The 22,136-nt window shown below is 43.4% G+C and overlaps 1 protein-coding gene across 1 annotated transcript in view; it reads left to right on the forward strand.

Annotated features, from left to right (window-relative positions):
* Window positions 1-21,497, forward strand: part of KIF16B (kinesin family member 16B) — a 169,027-nt gene extending 147,530 nt beyond the window's left edge. The window contains exons 14-15 of the mRNA XM_019627768.1: window positions 20,930-20,992; window positions 21,073-21,497. Of these exons, the coding sequence (XP_019483313.1) occupies window positions 20,930-20,992; window positions 21,073-21,093 (84 nt within the window). The 3' untranslated portion in view covers window positions 21,094-21,497. The remainder of the gene's footprint in view (window positions 1-20,929; window positions 20,993-21,072) is intronic.
* The last annotated feature ends 639 nt before the right edge of the window (window positions 21,498-22,136 follow it).

Consider the following 22,136-nt stretch of genomic DNA (forward strand, 5'->3'; position numbering starts at 1 on the left):
GCACAGCGTCACTGGCCCTCATGTGGGATCTGAACCGGGGCCCTGCTGCTCAGAGCTGGCATCCCAAGCCAACTCTTAACCAGTGTGCCACTCGGCTGGCCCCCTTATAAAATTTTTAAAGCTTGCTGGATTTTATTAGAATATTTGAGCCAGACTGAGTATATTAAATGTATGTGTCCAGTTGATGTAGTACCATAATAATTCAATACAATATGCTTATGTCATTAAACTCATAAAGAAGTTTCTCTGAACAGCTGTAATGAATAGTTCTGATTTTGTAATCACAGACTAACATTTCATCCTGATGAATTTTAACTGAGAGCTCTCAGAATTCTCTGTAACATCAAGAATAAATGCCATATTTCAAATGATGACTACTTATTTCAAGTATTTACTTTAAAACGTAGGATAGATAGAAAGGAAGTACCTGCTAAGACATAATTAATCATTAAAAATACTAAAAAGGTTGGAAGGAGATTGGCATGAAGTAGAATAGGACTGTAATGTATGGCTAGTCATAAATTATAAATAGAAACCAAAGAAACTTTTTTCATTCTGCTTTGATTTCATTTATTCCCTCATCTCTTACCTTATTCCCAAACACATGTATTTTGGTTATCTATTGCTGTGTAATAAACTACCCCAAAATTTAGTGCCTTCAAAGCAACCACCATTTTATTGCTTATGGATTCTGTGGTTCTGGAGTTTGGGCAGAGCTCAACTGGGTGTTTCATCTTTTCCGAGTCGCATCAGGTGAGGCCACTTATATGCTGCGTTCTGGCCATGCCTTCACTCAGGACTGAGTTCACCTGGGGCACTGGAACCTGCGGGGTGACTTCTGCACTCTCAGCATTACCTCCAGTGCATTTTTGTGGTTAAAACAAGTAGAAGGCTCCATCCAGAAGGCCTGGCAGGATTCTACTGGTCCAAGAGGGGGGATCACCAGTGCACAGTGCAGGACCCCCAGTGTAAGGACTAGCAGAGAGCTGATCCAGTGAGCTGTGCATTCCAGAAACGCGTACCCCACACTGAATGGGCTGTGCGTGGTCTGCAGTCCAGTCATGCCCGACGCTCGGTGGTGCGCCAAGCTGTGCTTCCCCACTGCGAGGCTCTGTCCATGCTTTCCCCGCTGCCTGCAACAGGCTTCGTCTAGCATCTTCCTCCTGTATCTTCACCTGCTTAATTCTTACCCCTCAGGTCTGGGCATACATGGCACTAACTCGCAGGACTAGGCGGGTTGCCTTTTTCCTTTGTGTTCCAAAAGCATCTCATTCCTGTTTTCTTGTAGCCATATTTTAATTACGGCATCTCCCTGAAAGGCCTGTAAACTACTCAGGACAGGAACTGAGTGTTAGTCACTACTGAATCCCCAGCAACACTGGCATGTAGAAAGCTCTCAATAAATATTTTTTGGGTGTATGAATGAAATAAAAAGAGAGGAGTCAACAGAGAACAAACCTTCACCTAGTCCTTAAAAGATAAGTAGGATTTAGATGCTGGGAGCAAAACACCAAGAAGAATGACTCTGAACAAGGAGTGGGTGGTCACAGGCATCCAGACGCCCCATCATGGTGGGCACTGTATCTGGTTAAGTCAACAGTAGGCACCCAGTGCCTGGCACACTGTTTTGTGTGGAGCAGGTATGTAGTAACTGTGTGCTGGATGAAAGAGGTGCTTGCATCAAACTGTACTAATTTTGTCCAAGTGTGGAGGACATTTGGGGCAGGTTGGGAAAGGAACCCAGCATATCTGATCCAGTGAAGACATAGTTTGGGATTCCTAAATAGTGAGACAGAGGTGTTCAGACTAGAATTTATGAAAGTTTAGAATGAGGAAGACTTGACGAGTGAATAATAGTGACCCCACTGGTGATTAGACCTCTCTTGGGTCTAGAAATATCCTGGCGTGTCCCCATCCGGGCCTGATCTGTCTTCAGAGCCCATCAGTAGCTGATGAATTTCTCAAGTGCTGCAAGGTAAATGAAACCTCTAAGTCTTATTAGACGGATAGTTGTCTTTAAGCTGCCACTGTGGCTAATGACTTCTGGAAATGAGGAATGCCATTGAATTGTCTTCCCTGTTACTGTGTCACAATGAAAAGGTGGATAAAGCCATATTACATTTTTAAAGAACATTTCAATTTTAATAATTTCAGTAACTTTAAATTAAATTAAGAATTTATGTTAAAATTTTGAAAAATAAAGAGGGCGCCACAACAATGAAATGACTGGGAAAATCATTAGAATGACACAGCTAGGGTGATATACTGCACATGAAATAAGCAGTAGGCTGCATTTATAGTCACGAACCCTATTAAAGCAGAAAGTTTTTAATAACAGAAAATGGTCATGATTTTATCCCCCTGCTAATTAAAATAGAGGGAAGGGAGCCAAAAGATAAGAAGTTAAGATCTCTCAAATGCTTCTGAGGCCCTATTCTCATTTCTACATCTTCTACTCTCTCTCTCTCTCTCTCTCTCTCTCTCTCTCTCTCTCTCTCTCTCTCTCTCCCCCCCCCCTCTCCCTCTCCCTCTCTCTTTTTCTCTGATTAAAATTCTGAGCTCCAAAGAGAGGGTCTGCATTTACACGTTACATTTCTGCATTTACACGTTACATTTCATGCTTCCAGGGTAGCACTCTGAGAATTATATTGCGCCGTTCTGACTTACCCCTGAATGAGGAGCCAGTCATTTGTCAGCCTTTCATGGTCTGTGGACCTTGGCTAAGTCACTGCTTCTTGAGATATCAGTTTACTCATCTATAAAGAAAGGATACGCCTTTGTCCTCCTCCTCCTCAGTGTGGCTTAGGGATCATATGCTCACAACCTGGGAAGTGCTTTGTACAAAGTGCCCACAGACCCAAATCCAGATTCAAGGTCCTCTGTGTTAGCCTTCAAATCCCGCTGTTCCCCATGCAGAGCTCTGCACGTTCTGGCCTTGCTGTCTTGTTCACACTGTTTGCTGAGCTTATATACTACTCCTCATTCTTTCTTTCCAAATCTCAAACCTGAAAGGAAATGACTGCAAGACGGGCCATGCCATTTAACACCTTGCTGATCTCACAGGGTTTTGCCTGGATAGACTATACAACACGTGGTCAGTCCATATGACCAGACTAGCATTTCAGCCGGAAGCTCCGGAGTTGAAAAGAGCAACCCAGCAGAGGCTATCTAAAGGCCAGTGTTTACCTGGGTTGTTCCATTAACTTACATACCTTTTCCTTTCAGCGAGAGCTGAAACTGAAATTGATTATAGGTTACACGTGAATCATGTTAACATAATGACCCTCATCAAGACTGTCTAGAATGAAATAGCATGTAGCCACGCATTATATTTCAAATTTTTTTCCTAAAAAAAAAAATGCAGTTTATTGATTGAGGTACACCAGGCTAAAGCTCTAAAATGACTAAATTCTGGCTGAATTACACTGTATTGCTGTAGGGAGCATGTTTCTCCTTTCAGAACTCATTAACATAGCCAATAGACCATATTAGCCTGTGTTTTGGTTCAAAAGATTAATAATGTTTAGTTATGTTTTGAAATGGGGCTGGAATTTTAAAGATTGGCCTGTGAATATATCAGGGTTTGATGCAGGAGCCTTCCAGCTGCACACTGGGCAGGGGATGTACCACTGCGATACACTGACCCATCAGAAGCATCATTCAGGAAAGCTCTTCCTAGGAGAAGAGAGCCCTGGACAGATGCCTTGACCTGACCACAGACTAGCCCCCGAGGGGATCTGGAGTGATATAAATGGAAGGTTTCTTCTTATTCCTGACTGATACTTGCCACCTGCCAGAGCCCCGGGCGTTGTGAATTCACATTATTGCAAACAGTAGAAAATGCCTGTGGCCATTGTCAGCAAATGGGTTTATCAACTCCCAGGCTTGGGACTGAGTGGACCAAAGGCTCTCCTGAAGCCTTCCCCCATCGGAAGTCACTGAGCTTCTTACATTCTTGAGAATGCTCAGTGGCAGCAGTCACCCAGCGTGGAAGAGGCTCCCCCGAGAGGAGCCTGGGTTCCAGTGTCTCGATTAGGGCTTTAGCTGTGAAGTGCCCATCCAGAATATGAATGGGAGAAATGTACCAGCCCTGTGCCCTAAGTCAGCCAGATAACCAATCCCCAAAGAAGGGAAGGGTGTTTTCTCAGAATGGCATCTGAGTGTTATTTGGGAAGGAAAACAGAGGCAGGGCAGTTGAAAGCTGGCCAGTGCCCATCTCACTGTGAGTGACTTGTTAGAGCATGAGCACAGCTGCCTAGGACTCACAGGAAGGTGTATTTTCCCCATATGTGTATGGACGTTAACTCTAGAGGACCCAATGCCCCTCGTCACCCTCCATGAGAGCACCATCAGGCCTGGGAAAGGCAGCATATCTGGCCCAAGCAGCTGAGATGCCCAGTGTTGATGGCCTTCCCCAGTGAGAGACAACACTGCTCAGAAGAGTGGGGCCCAATGAAAAAGGGGGGATGATGGATGCTGTGGGCAGCAGCCTGGTGATTGAGATGCAGCTTCAAGTTGGAAGATCAGATGCCAGGCCTGGAACAGCCATTTCTGTACTCTGTGACCTTTGGGACATTACTTAAGCCTCCGGGACCTCAGTTTCTTCATCTATTGGGTTGTCGGAAAAGTCATGATGTATTTTTTCTATGTTTTTTATTGCAAAAATGTGTCATGACTTTTTTGATAACCCAGTAGAAGATGGAGATAATCATAGTGTCTACCTCATAAAAGTTGTTGTGGTCATTAAAGGAGATACACCATTAAAACATCTCACTGTGCCAAGAATACTGCAAACCCTTTAATGAATATTCTCTCCATAAGAGTAATGAGCCGGTAGCTAGTCAGCCTGGTGTATACGCACGGCACACAGTCCTAAGGAAATAGAGGGGTCTTGGCAGGTACGAGCTAAAGGAAAAAAAGGGCCACTTTGGAAAGAAGGGGTCAGGAGCCTGGTGTGGGGTGTCTCTGACAATCTGTACATCCCTCATTCTTCCATTGGTCTCTCTTGGCATCCCCTTTAAAAACGTATGGTCCCTATAGGATTTTGCCTTTGTTTTGAGGGGATTTTTAAAGGCACATTTCAGTTTAACACTTTGGAACAGACTAGTGGGGCCCATCTTTCCCAGTTACGTCTACCCCCTGCTCACTGCACCTGCATAGATTGACTTTAAAATACAATAAAATATGCCCACAGCCTATAGAAGAAAGGTACTTTATGACATCAAGGTACGTGACATCAGTATTGAAATATGCTGTAAACATTAGTTATTTAAATTTGATTTTCTGAAAGTATTGATAAGAAAACACCTTATACTTTAGTGTTGGTCTAAGTAGCAAAAAGTAACTTAGATAAATGTCTAATATAGTTTGTTAATTTTAAATCTTTTTTGCCAACTTGATAAACAAGTAACTCACGGGCATTCATCTCCAACATTGTTGTGCTATTTCCTTCCCTCCCCTGTGTCTCCTGTTCTCCCCTATATCCCAGCCCTTCCCCTGTTGGCCTCCTGCAGCCAACAGCTCCCCCCATCTCTAGGTGGCCCCTTTTCCTCTTGGCCCCTTCCCTTTCCCTCCCTCTCTCACACTCAGACCTTCTCCCAGACGCCTTCTTGCTTTACCACTCTGTTTCTGGGTTTGCAGTCTTATTTGAAAGAGGATTTGTTTTAATCTGACTTTCATCCTCCAAGTATCTGAAGCAGAGCTGAAACATTGCACAACCCCAGGAGGTATGACTGCTGCTCTCAGTGGCCCATATCTGGGGTGTTTAACAAAGCTAAGACTCCGGTGGGACACCCACACCAGGGTGAGCTTTCTGTGGCCCCTGACAGCTACAGACATTTAAATATGCCTGCTGTTACTTTTTTTTTTTAATGGAGAAAACACCATGTGAAAAAAACAGAAATTGGATATTGGATTTCAAAAATTATTTTCCTACTTTGCCCTTACAACCCTGGTAAGTCATATAAACTCCAAATGTTCTTCTTTTTTTTTTTTTTTAACTTGTATGCAGCGCACTGCTCTGGGGGTGCAGCACAGTGCAAGGACTTATTTTCTACATACCAGGGAGAGCTTGGATGGATGTCTTTCATTCAAAGATAAAGGGAGGGCTTTGACAGGAAGGACTTTAATTTTCTTCCTTCAGCTATAGATGCTGTGGAAAACACTGTGACAACAAAAATTACTAATGTAAATATGTGTATATTTAAGTATGTATTTTACATGTAATTGTACTGTATATTAAATATATATAATAGAGTTCTAGTACATTGGCTGACCTTGGATTAAAGGGTTTTCTTTATTGGAAGAATAGTAATAAACTTGACTCACCAGACACCATTATATGGAAGTAGATTTTGTTGTTGAAGAAGAGCTCAGACAAAAGAACCAAATCACGGTTGCATGCCCCTCTGCTAAAGTCAATCAGTGGGTGTGTTCGCACATGGAATACTATACAGCAGTGATAATGAGCAAACTACCACTACACCCAGCAGTGTGTATTGAATCTCACAAACCTCATGCTAAGCAGTGGAAGCCAGACACAAAAGAGTGTATCCTGTGTAATTCCATTAATATCAAGTTCAAAACCTGGCAGAACTGATGGATGGTGTGAGAAGTTAGGATAGCAGTGACACTTGAGGAAGGAATTGTGAGAGTGTGAGGAGGGCTGCCTGGGTGCTAGAAATGTATTATTTTTACCTAGACGCTGATCACACAGGTGTGTTCACTTTTTGTAAATTCATTAGGCTGTACACTGACTACATGTGCTGTGTTCTCTGTGTACACTTCCATTTCTAAATCAACCAAAATCAATCAACCAGTTTTCTTCTAAGCCCTTTCCCCAATCTTGGCAGTGTGCCAGGGATGATAGGGGCTTGCAAAGAATAAGATGCTGCCTGTGACCTCGAGAACCTTCTGAAATTTTAGTTCTGTCTTGTGTCCCTAGCTATAAACCTAGTCATTTGGTTTTGTCATCCACCAGAAAGAATTTGCCCAGCCCATTTTAAGCATGTGGCTCTGGACACATTCAGCTAACCTCGTGCCTCACATCATAGACTTTAGAGCACTTTGAGGTTATGGCAAAGAACATGTCCTAGTCAGAGCATTTCTTTGAGCAAGGAAGCACTTTCTGTAAAGGGAGCCAAGGCTACCCAGTTCTGCAAAGCAGGGATTTGTTTTGCAATGAAAAAACTCTCCTGTAATGTTTAGAATTCGTTGAATCAGATCCTTCTATTGGAAGTTTTCATCGAGGCATGCTAATGAGTTCATTTAAAGACAAAGGCATTACCTGAAGCTAGTTTTCTATTCTCTTTATGCTGGGGTCCTGGCAGGGAACTGTCTCTAGTCCTTTTTTGTTTTTTCTTTTATTTATATTCTTTCACTTCTCTTTCCATTATACCCTTCAGGCTTTATTGGCCGGTTAAGTGGCCCCTGCTCTTAATTGTGAACTAATTAATTGTGAACTAATTATGACAAATGTTGATACAACATTGTTCCCAGATTTACATACCTTCCATTCTGTCAGAATTCATCTGGAAGGCTTTTGCCTCTGTAATGCAGCCTGTGGGAGACCTGAAGCAGGAACTGTGTAGGAGCCACTGAGAGGTCACCTGTGCAATAGCCCAGCCCTGCTCACGCTTGAAAGTGCCTTTAAACTGTGTAGGAGTTGCAGCTCCATGCACCTGTGGACTAGCTCCTCACCTTCCTCATTCTAAATCATTTCACTTTTGACCTTTCAAAAACAGTCAGTTGCGCACACGCATTTCATCGCAAGCATTATCTGGTCAGGTGGTTCACTATAGTTGCTAGTAACCATGTTTGATGGAATCTGAGTCCCTCTGACGTCGGTATTCTCAGCTTCCCTCCCTCCCACCCCCCCCACCCCCCACACACCTGTGAAAAGCTGAAGTCAGGTTCCTTTTTGCCTCTCTGATGCAAATAACTACTGGAGTAAGATCTTCACTTTTTTAGCAGTTGATTTTGCCACCTTCTTACCTTAACCTGATTGCTATTTCAAAAACCTTTCATGAGAGATTGCCATGAGACCAGTAAGTTAAAAATATTGAAAAGGAAAAACAGAGTCTGAGATGAAAACACTTGTTTTCAAAAGTCTTCTTTCTTTTTTTTTTTTTTTTTTTTTTTTTTTTTTAAAGATTTTTATTGGGGAATTAGGGGAATAGGAACAGTGCTGGGGAATTGGGGGAAGGGGAACAGACAAGTTGCTGTCGTTTTGTTCTTCATTCTAGTTGTGGAGGATGTTGCTTCACTGGCCCAAATTGGCACCATCATTGCGCTCTTCCCTGGTGAGGCAGATCAGTCGCCGGCTTCTGGACGGCCGCTCACTGCGGCTGCTGGCCGCTCACGCTGGCTGCTGGCTACATATGGTAGCCCATGGCAACCCACTGCCACAGGGACTGCAGCCTACGCCGTCGCCAGCGACTCATGGCAGCCCAGCTCCAGGTTGAGCTGTTGTTCAGCATCTTAGCTGTGGAGGGCAGTGTCACTGGCCCTCATATGTGGGATCCGAACCGGGGCCCTCTGGCATCCCAAGCGAGTTCTTAACCATCGCGCCACTCGGCCGGCCCCAAAAGTCTTCTTTCTTGATTACTAGCCTTGCTCACCTCTCTGTCAACAGAGTCCTCACCCAAAAATGGGTATTATAATAATAAAAAGAGGTAACTGTAGGTAGAGTATGATGATAACAAAATCAGGTGACTTGGGAAACTTTTGGGGTTGATGCAAATGTTTGTTATCCCTCTTTAGTGATGGTTTCACAGGTGTACACGTGGTCAAGACTAACAATGTGAAGTTCTTGTGCATCAATTACTTCCAAAAAGCATAAAAAATTACATGTTAGAAGATTTTTGGGAACTTTAAATTAGTATACAAATACTAGATATTAGTAAACTTCGTTATTTTTAAGAAAGTAGCTAACAGATTTCCTTTGAACAATATGTTTTCTTTCAGAAGTAAATTTCAGGTTGGCATTTCATACAAGTAGCTGCATTTGACTTCCCCTGACCAAGGTTTCTTAACTGGGGCACTATGGACATTTGGAGCCAAGTGATTCTTTGCACAAGGGCTTCCTGTGCACTGTAGGGTGTTGGCCACATCCCTGGCCTCCACCCACTGGATGCACCCTCCCCCCACCAAGAGTGGCCATCAAAAATGTCTCCAGACACTGCTGCATGTCTCCTGTGGGGCAAATCACCACTGGTTACAAACCACTGCTCTAGGCCTAGGCTGTGTTTCTTAGACACATACTCAATGTCTGTAATTATCTTTAATTCTAAGTTTGTGACAGGACTGATTAATTTTTTTAACAAGCTGAGACAGTAATAAAGGTTTAGTCTTAACCACCCCTTTCCCGGCTTGCCCCAATTTCTGTTATGGATAAGATTTGCCTGACCTGAAATATGTTAACTGTTTTTGTGTGTTGTCTTTTCCTTTAATACATCCTGCCAGTACCCACATGTAATTTCATCCCCAGCATCTCGGATCCTAGTTTCAGACATGCTTTACTATTCAGTGCCAGAAAAGGCGGAGGATGCTGTGTCAAATACGTGCGAGGGGTGGGAGAGGGGAGAGCAAGGGTTCAGAGTAGTTAATCGTAGTCAGAAATGTATTTTCATTGATGATTACAGGATTTGCAAAATAATCTGTAAATATTAGTACTTGAAACTGACCCTCTTGTCCCCAGTATTTGGTTTTCTTTATTTATAAGAAGGATACAAAGCAGATAGTAATTGTCCCATTTAAAAATAGTCAGCAGCGTGTTTGGCATTGTACAGATGGCTAGCTTTTTCCCCTACCTTTTAATCATCTTTCATTTTAATGAGTAAGTTGGGGAAAAAGACTTTAAAAAATAGTATTGGGTTGTCGGAAAGTCATGACGCATGTTTGCAACAGATCGCACTAGTTCATTCTTGGAAGTACTAGAGTCATTCACATCCATGTTATTGCTATGTCATTTGACAGCTGACAGTTCTAGCTTCATTCTAAAAAAAATTGAGTATTTTGGTTGAGTTTTGGAGATTTTACAACAAGTTGAAGATGGAAGATCAAATTGTGCATTTTTGCCATATTTTACTGTTTTACTTCCACAAAGGGAAGAACACGCATCAAGCTTGTGAAAAGTTGCATAAAGTTTACAGTGACAATGCTCTATAAGAACTTCAGTGCCAATGCTGGTTCACGAAATTCCATGCTGGTGATTTTAACGACGCTCCTCGGTCAGGGAGGCCCACCAAGGTTGATGACAACAAAATAAAGGCATTGACTAAGTCAAACCCTCATTACACGACACGAGAGATTGCAGAAACATTGAACATCCATCATTCAAGCATTCATAACCACCTGAAGAAGCTGGGAAATGTAAGCAAGATCGATATTTGGGTTCCACATGAACTTAAGGAAGTTCATTTGACGGCGCGTATAAACATCTGCAATATGCTCATTAAACGTGAAGAAAATGATAGTTTTTTGAAACGACTGATAACTCGTGATGAGAAGTGAATTGTTTACAACAATGTGGTGCACAAACAGTCTTGGTCCCGACGTGATGATTCGCCTCAAACAACACCGAAAGCAGACATTCATCAGAGGAAGGTTATGCTCTTCGTGTGGTGGGATTTTAAAGGTGTTGTGTTTTTCGAGCTCCTACCAAGGAACCAAACAATCAGTTTGAATGTGTTCTGTCAGCATTTGGACAGTTTGAACAAATCCATCATCCAGAAATGTCCAGAGCTTGTTTATTGTAAAGGAGTTGTGTTCTATCACGACAACGCGAGATCACACACAAGTTTGATCACCGGTCATAAATGATTGGAGCTTGGATGAGATGTGTTGCCACACCCACCATACTCACCTGACCTTGCGCCATCAGACTTGTACTTGTTTCGCTCTCTTCAAAACTCCTTGCATGGCATAATCCTCGATTCAGATGAGGCTGTAAATCAGCACCTTGTTCAGTTTTTTGCAAATAAAAACAGCTCCTTCTATGAACGAGGGATTATGAACCTCACTGAAAGATGGCAAAAGGTTATTGAACAAAACGGGCAATATATCATTGATTGATCTTTGTTCTTTATATAAATAAATGACCTTCGAAAAACACAGACAAAATACGTCATGACTTTTCTGACAACCCAATATATTAACGAGTGACACTGTTGCTAAACAGCAGACCCCTGTACTGGGCACCACTGGGCATTGTCTGCAGACAGACCTGAGGCTGCGTTGTTATGAATCAGAGCTCTGAGCCAAAGACATGTCACCTGGTAATGGATATCATGGCTATATGTCCTCAGTTGGTCTGATGATGGAGAAGGCAGTCAAGGAGATTTCCTGAGTGCTGTTTTCATGACGGTGACAGCACTGGATGGGAGGTTGTTTCTAGAGATTTCTTCTCCTCTCCTCGATTCCACCCAGCAATGTCTTGACCATGTTTTTAACTTTGGTCTCTTCCTCAGAAATACCTCAGGGACTTTTTCAGCGTGATGCTCCAATCTGCAACCTCTCCCCTACACATCAACAAAGTGGGGCTGACTCTTTCGAAACACACCATTTGTGAGTTCTCGCCATTCTTCAAGAAAGGAGTCTTTGACTACAGCAGCCATGGGACAGGGTAGAGCTGAAGGTGATGGAGGAACCACCAATGCAGTGCCTTCTCGTCAAAGCAGGCCTCCCAGTGCAGGGCAACCTCCCAGGCAAGAGGCCAGGCCTCCTCCTGCTGCTGCCGGCAGCATCCTGCGACCATCTCACCAGTTCATACCGAGTGCCTGAGCTTGGGGCTAGGACACTATGCTTGCTGATGGTGACTCTGATGGGCAACTGTTACTGTCCCATTGTGGTTGAATGTGGCCTTTTCCCCATAGTACTTCCTTCTTCTTACACAGCAGAGTCTGTCCCTGGTAACAAGATGGATGTGGCTTGATTATCTTGGGTTCTCTGAGCCCAGCCAACCTCCCAAAGTGGGTGGCTCACCAGACCTCCCTTAAATGACTTTCATTTGATTTCCTCTTTCACCAGAATATACTCTTATTTTTTTATACTCTTTCCACATGGCTGCCTATATCCCAAGAAAAACATTTTAAATTATTTCATTGTATTTTTTCTCTTTCCTCTTGTTTGAGTCTAAATTTTTTATAATACCTAACCACTGATGTTTACACAGAATGTCATATTCTGCAAAAGGGATTTTTGGTCCAATCATGACTGGAGTCTTCCCTGTTTGACAAATTGGATGTAGGTGACATCACTTAAAACTTCTATAAATCCATACTAAATCCATACAAATAGGATATTTGTTTAATCTTGAATATTCAAGACAATTTTCCCAAATGTAAATGGCTACTATGCATTCTTGAATTTTCTCTGCTAAGCACAAAATGGGCACATAGCTGAATGCATATTTTTAAATATAATTTTATTCACATTTTTATTATATAATCTACTGGATCTTTAGGTGAAAGGCTAGAATTTACATAGTTTATTAATCGTCCCTTAAATTACTCAGGACTTAATGTAGCATTGCACATCTATGTACAGTAAAAATAAAAAATATGCTTTGTTTTACTAAAGAGAAAAATGTGAGTAGAAAATATATATATATGGTATCTATTGAAATGTATATAATTCTACCTATAGATTTATATATGTATGCATTACTGTACAATAGTTTTATCAAAATATATAATCATTCACATCAGATTTATTAAAGGTATTTGCTTTTCAAAATTTTAGTTGAGCTGCTGTCAACATTAAATGAAGTTATGGAATCTACCCTGTAGCTCAGTTTATTTTAATTTTGTGACATGATCATTTCTACAGGTCTGTTTAAGATTTTATCTAATGTGCTTGGAAAACTACATAATATATAATTTAGCATTTGCATTGCAGAAGATGCAGTTATAGTAATGACTGAAGTCACAAATGAATGGGTAACAAAACAAGTTTGCATTCAGTCTTCTAGAATATACCTGCCTAACAGAGCTTTCCAACCTGAAAAATATATTTAAAGTTGTAATTATCCTGATATGGGAGTAAACTATTATTGCACTAATTGGATATCATAATTTAGCAGGGAAAAAATGAGGACTTTTTAAAAATTGCTACAGAAAGACTAGCTTTTGTCTGCAGCCATGATTACTGGCATGGGTTTAGGGACAGTTACTACCAGAGAGTTTAAACCTAGAGATTAAAGGATAAAACCTGGGATATAATAATTAACCAGAAGTCATTTATTTAAAAGGAGTCAAAGCGCTAAAGATTGTCCTTCATTTGCTGAGTAAACTAAATTGTTTTCTCAACTGACCGATAATCTATCTCCTGCCCTTTTGGACCTGTATCCAAGGCCAGGCTTACAGCAAGCGTTTCATTAAAATTATACAAGGCACAATAATAACTTGGCAAGAATAAATAGACATGTGTTCGTGAGAAGTGCAGGAACCAGAAAATCCTTTGATTCCAATCCTCATCTTAAGTAATTAGCGTTGAGTTAGAGTTCAAGAGCTAGCTGGCACTGAGTAAAGCCGGTTTTAACATAAGCGAGTCATTTCATCTTTCTGAGCCTCAGTCTCCTTATCTGAAAATGAAGCTTTTGCACAGGATGATCTCTAGGCTCCATTTTCGTCTATGGTTACAAGCAGAGGAAGTAACTGCTTCAGTTGGGATTGTACTTCAGTTACAGAGAGTAACTGGTGTGTGGATGTGAAATTAAACTTCTAATTGGACTCAAAGGTAGCTTAATCCGAATAAAACATCAGGGAATGTCAAAAAGCTAATGAAAAGTCTCATCTAAACAAAGCATGGAATCCCTTTCTGGAATGCAGATAAGGCAGATGACAGAGTTAGGATGAACAAAATTAAAGCTTCGTTAATTTGGACTAATTCAAAGGACTGAAAGAAAATTAACAAGTGTATATTTTATTTCAAGTGCATCAAAGTAAAAAGTAAGGCTTCCCACTTTAGGCAATTCAGATTGAGGTGCCATCAACTTATAAATACTGTTGTAGTCAGTTGGACAATTTTAAGGAACTTAAACAGAATTCTTTATTTAAGTAATTTTAGCATGCCCTCCAGGGTCTTGCTTACACAATAAAATATGTGCACCAAACTTGTTTATAATCACAAGCAGTAGAGTAACCTTCAGCCTGGCTCCCACCCAGACCTTGCTGGTTCTGAATTAGAAAGATTCAGATTCAACCCTGTGATTAATTTGGGCCTGTGAATAGGGAGTGACCAAGTCCCCCTGGCTCTCTAAGGATGGACATCTAGAAGATTCTCTGGCTCATAATGTGGGGATGCTTTGAAGATTCATGAACAGGATACCAGCCCCCAGGGCCGCTTGTATTTACATTTGTATGAAGAAAGAGCTAGTTCTGCTCAATTTGGCCCCAGTCTACCCACTCAGAGGTCTAGACAGCATATGCTTCAGAGTCTGGGCAGAAGCAACGAGAAGCTTTCATAGCCCAGAGCATCTGTGAACTCGGAAGTGGAGCTGCTGTGGAGCTGCAGTCCCCAGCCTCAGAGCTAGGGCACCTGGGTGTTCTGGGTTCAACTTTTAAAGATGAAAACTCTTCCCCCCTGGACACAGCTTCCTTGGCACACAATCCTATGCATGCCCCACCATTTCCTCAAATGTGCTCTCAGGGATGGCGAGCAGTGTCGTACTGGGAGGTGGCTGATTATCTCCCATTCTGAGCCTACCACAAGTCAAGCCTCGTTCCTCAGAGAGAACCCAGGTAAGAATTCCAGCCTGACATAGCAGAATATTCAGTGACATCTGCTTTCCAGCCATGTTGGCAAGAGGTTTTTAAATACACTCTTTTACAGATGTCTAAAATCATGCCTTGAGGTGTCTTTAGTCCAGAGTTGAACCTTTTGTCACATATTGTCCTTTCATATTCCTGTACACAAACATGCAGGAGTGGTCCTGATTGGACTTCTTCCTGGAAAGGTTGGTTTTTGTGGTTGGTGGTTTTGTTTAAATAAGAGAAGTAGGGAAATTTAGATAAAATAACCTCATGGTAAAGGCAACTCCTTCAACTTTATTTAAATGATGACAGGTGATTTATGTTTTGGGAAAACTAAAGATCATTCATCTAAGAAGACTCATTCTTGACAAATGAAGCCTATGTATTCCTCCTGTGAACAACAGGGCTGTTTCCACATGCAACAAGAGGCTCCAGATTTGGCTTTTTTTTCTTCTGTTTAGAATGCTTTTTTTGAAGATGATACATTAGATGAAAAATGCTTAAGTGATGCTCAGATTTTGAATTTTGCACACACAGAATTATTTCCAAGTTGAAGTCAATCCACCCATTTCTTATAATTTCTGAAGCATCATATTTTACATCAATCGATGGTACCTGGTAGTGGGGCAATGTTGGTGTTGGCCAAGCTGTTACCTTCAGAAGTCTTTTTTTGTTTGGGAACCCAGTAGAATCGTGTTACATTTTTTAAATGATGGGAAGGACAGTGCAGAAAGGCAGTTGACTGACCTGAAGGGGTTCAAGGATATGCGTTCATCCTTGTTCCCTGCAAATAACATTTACATACATTTCTCACTATGAAATTACAGACATTAAGCTCTGGCATGTCTCCATACCTTTCTAGAAGGTTCTCCCTTCTATAACTATCTTGAAAAATGAATACAAAACATCTTTTCTTTGACTGTATTCATTTGGTAACCTTTTACTTGAAAATGAGACTTTTAATGATGAGACTTTTTTTTTTCCCTAAGAGTCATCACTCCTAAGACTGAGTCTCCTGTGGGAATTTGATATTCATCAATTTGGTTTTGCTTCTCCATTCAGAAGGCAGAATCTTCCCCATTCAGAGAGACAAGTAGATGTGTTTGCAAAAGTTGTACAAGCTATCTCTGTTAAATTTGAAGGTGGGAAAGTGCACTAGATACAAAATTGGAAACAGACAGAGCAAAACGCATCAGCAGAATGTGCAAAGCCCATAAGGTTAGCATGACAAAGCTGTTTGATGCCATTAAGGCGTCACCAGAAAGAGAGAAACCTCCACAATTTAAATCTGGGCAGGTTGGCAGGGGGTGGAGTGGGGTGGTGGGAGAAGCGAAAATACTGGGTGGGGGGGGGCAAAAAAATATACACAAGTGGACACTTTGGTCAGTGTTGCTCAAGCAGCAAGCAGTTCGCGGTAATCAGAACTGTGTGGATGCTGATGGTAACCACTTTGAGCACCTCTTGTAATTGCAGAAGTCAAACGTGACTTGTATTCATCTTTTGCCATCAGTATTGAGTCCTCCTATTACAGTTTTTTCCTTTCTTAATATGTATATGCATTTTTTGGCACCCTCTGTATAATTAAACATCCTCATTGCTTTAGAGCAGTTATTTCCCTCAAAGTGTCACAAATCCTTATGCACAGTTAAGGTTTGCAGAAGTGTTCGTGTCTGTTCAATAGCACTTCAAGTTGTGCCTGAGAGCTTCTCACTGAAGAACAGCCTGCTACTCCTGGGGCTCCTGTTTCTTTCTCAGCTGTACAGGAAGGAGGGGATGGCGGGTGGAGGAGGAAGACTGCTGCTGCTTTTTTAAAGCTGCCAGGGAATAATCTTCAGAGAAAAGAATCACAGTGAGCAGCAATACCAGTTCATGGTGATTAACAACTTTTTAAAATATTCGCACTTTGGTTGAATCTAAACTCAGCTTTTCTCTTGAAAACAAGCTAGAAGCCATGGAAAAGGAGGGGGGTGGCTTGCTATCTTAAATGACTTTTTTTGTATAGTGTCTTAAGCCCTGATTTCAATGAATGTTAACAATAGAAGTTGATTCACAGAGAGTGCAAGCCTTTGGGGGCAAAGTAATATTAAAATACTGGCAATTTATCCTTTATAAGTGGATGGGGAAGGTCATGTTTACATTTATAAAGGATTTTCCATGCCTTCTAATACAGGGACAGCAGCCTTAGAGCACCCACATGTAGTTTTTTTAGTAAAGAACTTATGGCCAAAGAGTATAGTGCTCCCCTCGGGGTCTGGAGTGCAATGTTCTTGGGTGACTCCTCATCTGAAGAGCTTGCAGTCCACTGGGATCACTGTGTGGTGGACGTGTTGCCCAAGTGTGCAAGTGTGATAAAAATGTCAGTGCCAGCCGGCCCGGCCCCCACTGCACATCCCCCCACCCCCAACACAGGGCCTCCCCACCGCATTAGCACAGGGGGTAAGCCTTCCCCTCCTGGCCTTGCGCACCCTACTGGCCCCTCTCTTGCTCTGCGCTGCTTGGGGGCTGGGCTGGGCCGAGGGAGGGAAGAGCATGTAGTAAGGGAAGCCTCAGAAAGTTCTAAGGTGGATAGCACTTGCTGTCGTGTCACCACCGCTGCCCCCGCCATCACCTGCAGTGGATGGTAATGGGAGGATCAGAGCAAACAGGCTGTGAGACGTGAGGGCTGAGGTGGCAGAGAGAGTGCCCAGATTGAGGAAAGAACAGGCAGGAGGGGAAATGCAGCTCCCAGTAAAGAGAGCAGCAGGGAGTGTGATGGCTTGGAGAGGGAGATGGAGGCAGATGAAAGGCAACGGAAGGTTGCTGGCCAGAATTTTGTGAATGGGACCAGGTTTCCCATCAGCTACTACCTTTTGGGAAGGATATTCCCGGAGAGGAAGATAAGAGCATGTGGCAACTAGGGTTCATGCTTTAAAATCCCTTGTAATAAGGGTCAACGAATTTCCTGATTACCAACCAAGGGACGAGATGAGGGCCAGGAGTACTGTCCTTGCCACCTAGAGTCCGACTGTTCTACTCATAAGTTTCACCTTTACTGTGTTTGGGGTTCTGAGATTTCAGAGGCTCCTGCCATCAAGAAGCATGATCTCCCCAGATCCTCAGCTGTCCAGCTGGAGTGTGTCCAAACCCCCGTGCTGTAGGAGCCAGTAGGCCCAAAGTTCATGTCCTCTTTGGGCTCCTACCTAATTCTTGCTTTGGAAACAGGAACAGCGAGCCCCCCACACAGGCACAGCTGTCATGAAGCCACATGCTACTTGGGCTCAGTGTTTGACTTGGACCAGCAGCTGCACAGAGGCACTGTGTCCTCCGTAAGCCTGGGGATGCCAGGACCTGCAGCCTCACCTGGACATCAGGTCACCTCCCTATCTTCTGGGCCCGAACATAATAATCCCAGCCTCCCCATAAGAGAAAAGATCTTTTTTTTTCTTTTAAGATTAAACACACAGCCTATAACACATTCCTTGGATGTACAGAGAAGCCCCTTCGCTGGAAAAGACAGCAAAAGCCTCTGAGCCTCCCTGAGAATGTGGTTCAGGGAGGCTGGTCAGTTGCTGTTGATCAGGTAACTGATTCATGGGCCTCCAGAAAATTTCGACCTGCTCCCGTTTGGATGAACTCAACTCTGTCAATTCAAAAGGTCTATTGCTTTTCATGCATTAATTCACTAAGCTATTTAGTGAACTAGCTTCTCTGCTGGGTAAAGGAAAAAGGGTCATCTTTGGTCTCCACCAACAAAACCGTCACCAATAGGGGACAGACTGCCATTGGCTATGGCTGCTGTCAATGCTAACTTTTTACAAAAGCAAGAGGCCCCGGGGCTGGGCCGCATCTCAGGGGACGAGAAGGTGCAGCAGCGGTGGAGGGAGACGGGCTGTGCTCCGCCTGACGGGGTCCCGGCTGCAGGGCAGGCCCTGTGGATCTCAACAGCCAAGCCCAGGAACCTCTTTGCCTCTGTTGGTGCCCCTCAGCTGTTCTGACTCAAAGGCTTCCTTTCTTAGTGTCAGAATGGGTAACTGTGTGCTGAAGCAAGAGTTAATTTTGTTGGAGGTTTGACTACCCTTCAAAGGCAGTCTCCCTAAGTAGCTTTAGTCCAGGGACAAATCTATTGAAGGTAAAAGGCAGAGGAAAGAGGAGGCCGGCTGTCCTGGGCCTGCTAGCTGCGCATGACTTTTCCGCATCAGGTAAGTCAGCTTCCTGCTGCGTCTGCCTAGTGCCATGCCATGTCTCTGTACCATCACCTTAAACAAGGGGCTGTGATCTCAGTGAGCTGTGCAGGGCGCCTGACTGAGATGTCAGGAGCCCTGTTAGTTTTCGAGAAAACCACAAACATTCTACCACCAGTGGCCAAGGCTTTTGTCGCATCCTTGAGCCAGGCAATGCATTTAAAGCATGGAAGGAAAGTCCCCATTTGTTCTGGCAAACCTACCATTAAGGCAGCATCTACTGTCGATGAGGAATGCGTTACAATCCACGTGCACCCCAAAGAGCACAACTTTAAACACACTTTTGATATCTTCAGAGAGTCCCTCGTGGCTGGAACAGAGGGGCCAGTTCTTGCATTTTTTTTCTGCTTGTGGTAAGGCAGAAATTACATCAGTTGAACCTCCTGGTGGGACATTCTTCAGTCTCCCAACAAAACCGCAGGTCATGAGCAGGACAGCATTGTACCTGGCTGGAGACAAAGGACGTCAGAGCTGCAAGGAGCCTTGGAAACAGTCTGGATCCAGGATCCATTCAGAAGCCAGACAGCGATACAGATGGACATGGAGAGGACACGCTCCCTGAAGGACATTCGGATTATGCCGCCGAAGCATGCTCACAGGTGCCAGGCAAACCTAGCACATCTCCAGGCTGCACGCTGCCCATGGTTACTGTTTATAATCCCTGACTTCAATCAATGTCGTATTTTATTAAAGTAAAGCGGCCTGAAGGAAATTGGGGCTTATTCAACTCGCAGAGTGAATTGAGACCTGAGTCTCAATGTCCTGTGTTCACTTCTGGCCCCTTTTGCTTCCCATGAGTGCATCAGTTATGGGAGTCAAGAGACAGAGATCCCACCAGTTATTTTCATAAAGGAATTAAAATAAGTATAGTTAACTGAAAGGATAAAACAAGAGAACTCAAAGGTATCAGGAGGTAGAATAGGAAGCAGCTGCCCCTGAGGGCTGGGGGAACATGAGGAGGAGGGTGGACTTATTAAAACTTAGAAGCATAGGGGAAAGGTCCCCCACCGAGCTGGAACTGCAACCCCCAAAGAGGAGGAGCCTCGCAGCGGTTCTGGTGTCTCTGAGCTGGAGGAAAGGTCATGGAGCTAATTACATCAGAAATGTGGGGGACGGGGCTGGGACCGAGACCTCTGAGGTGGGGTGCCAGCATCTCTGAGGGTCCAGCCAAATGAGGACTTGACAAATATTGGGAAAACTGCAAACTGGATTCAGCTACTGCTGCTAGGAGGTGTTGCCACTGCTGGGGGGAAGAAGTAAGGCTGAGGTGATGCCAACAAGAACAGGAAGTAATCCAATCAGCAAGAGGAAGTAGACAGGAAATGTTGCTGATGATGCTCACAGGAAATGTTGCTGAGATGATGCTCACAGGAACAGAAAGCAAAACAGTCAGTTCCCTCTCTCTCCTCCCTCCTTGGGGTCTCCCTCTAGTGCCCTGTCTTGGCAGAGCCTAACTGGAGCAATAGGCAAAGCAAAAATCAGTTCACCGAGTCCCAGCCCCAGCATCCCAGAGCAGAGTAGAGAAGGATGGGCGTGGAGCTGGGAGATAAGTACTCAGAAACTGAGCTTTTGCTCCATTTGAAGCCTGGTCCTAATACTCATCAGCTATCAATCAATTTGGGGAGAACAATCTGGAATCTATGTCCCCCAGCTTCAGGCAAGACTGCTAAGAGGCAAGGAACCAAAACATCTAGGACACCCATCCCTGGACCGAAGTTTTTCGTTCTTCCCTTATGTGACCAAGGAAGTTGCTTTGGTGACTAAGAAAATGAATTGAGGAAGATCCACTTCACCATGGCCGTGCACGGCTGAGCTACAGCCTGGCTAGGCCCTTCAGGAATGCATGAGGTTTCTAGAGCTTCTGGCAGGAGAGAAAGCTTTATGGTCAAGGGCTCAGGAACCCAGAGTTTATATGCTGTAAATTAAATGCAGGGGTTTCTTGTGGTCTTTTTGCAGCTGGCAGGAGAGCCCTTATCTGTATTGGAATTGCCTCTCTTCCCTGTGGACTCTCCATTCAAGGTAGGCAGCTTCATTCCTTCTGCCCAAGTGATCTCAAGTGCCACTCATCTGAGAAATTACTTTTCTTTGTTTATCCCCAGGTGAGGCATGGTCAGGCATAATTTCTGGCACTGGACCATGACAATGACCTTTACAGAGAGACCTGAAACAGCTGTTTACCTGGCAGTTCTGAACTTCAGGACTTGGGAATAGCTATTTCCTGAAGACATTTCACATTCCATGCACAAAGACGGGGCAGGTGTCATCTTGGTCTTGTTTTTCCCAGACTCTGGTTGGCCCTTCTGCATGGCTGCTTATCTAATGCGGATGCCAGTTCTGCCAAGCCAGGGATTCCAAGGGTTATGTTTCCATCTGAGCATCTTCTGCTCGCCTCTGCCAGGATGTAGATCAAAGGGGAGTGAGCAGGGTTGGAGAGTAGAGGAGTCATGTAGGAAAGGGTTTCTGGAAGAGAACTGGCCAAAGGTTCCAGAATCAAGAGAAATAACTCTGATGACATAAAAAAGCCTTCTGGCTTTCGGGCTCAAACGTATCTAAATGCCATAATAAAATCTTCAAGAAGTGAAATGAACGTTTAATACTTGCTTGCTTTCATATCTCACCCCTCTAGCCAGCCCACAATGGCTGGGCTGGTGTTTGTCTGTCTTCCTCTTGATATGGACCATGCTATCCAGGAAGCTCAAAGAACTTCATTTATTTTCATTATATTTCCTGGTATCAGTGACAGACCATCGGCTCATCGCTTTTGGGGGATGACAAGTGGTTCAGAGTACATCTGATCACAAAGAAAGCTTCATCTTGTGGAGGTGCCAGGAGCATGAGTAATAACAGTTTGCTATCTAAAAAATACAGTGTCACAGGGCTTATCAGTGGAGACAAGCCAACACCATGCCTACGAATTCAAGGGAACTCAATTAAAAGTGAGGTTTTTTTCAGAAGGGGAAGTCTGACTAGATAAAACATATTTTAAGCAATCTCTATAATTAGGCATCATCCACTTGGTAAAGAGGGTATGGCAAAATATAGGTAATTCAGAAAATTTCTTCCAGAATTTAGGTTCCTTTTCGTCCTCCCCCACCCTTATAACAAAAATTTCTACTTCAGAATCTATTAATCTGAGTTGTGCTCTCCTTCCTTTTTTTTTTTT

This window comes from Hipposideros armiger, unplaced genomic scaffold, assembly GCF_001890085.2.
Source record: "Hipposideros armiger isolate ML-2016 unplaced genomic scaffold, ASM189008v1 scaffold_740, whole genome shotgun sequence".
Lineage (NCBI taxonomy): Eukaryota > Metazoa > Chordata > Mammalia > Chiroptera > Hipposideridae > Hipposideros > Hipposideros armiger.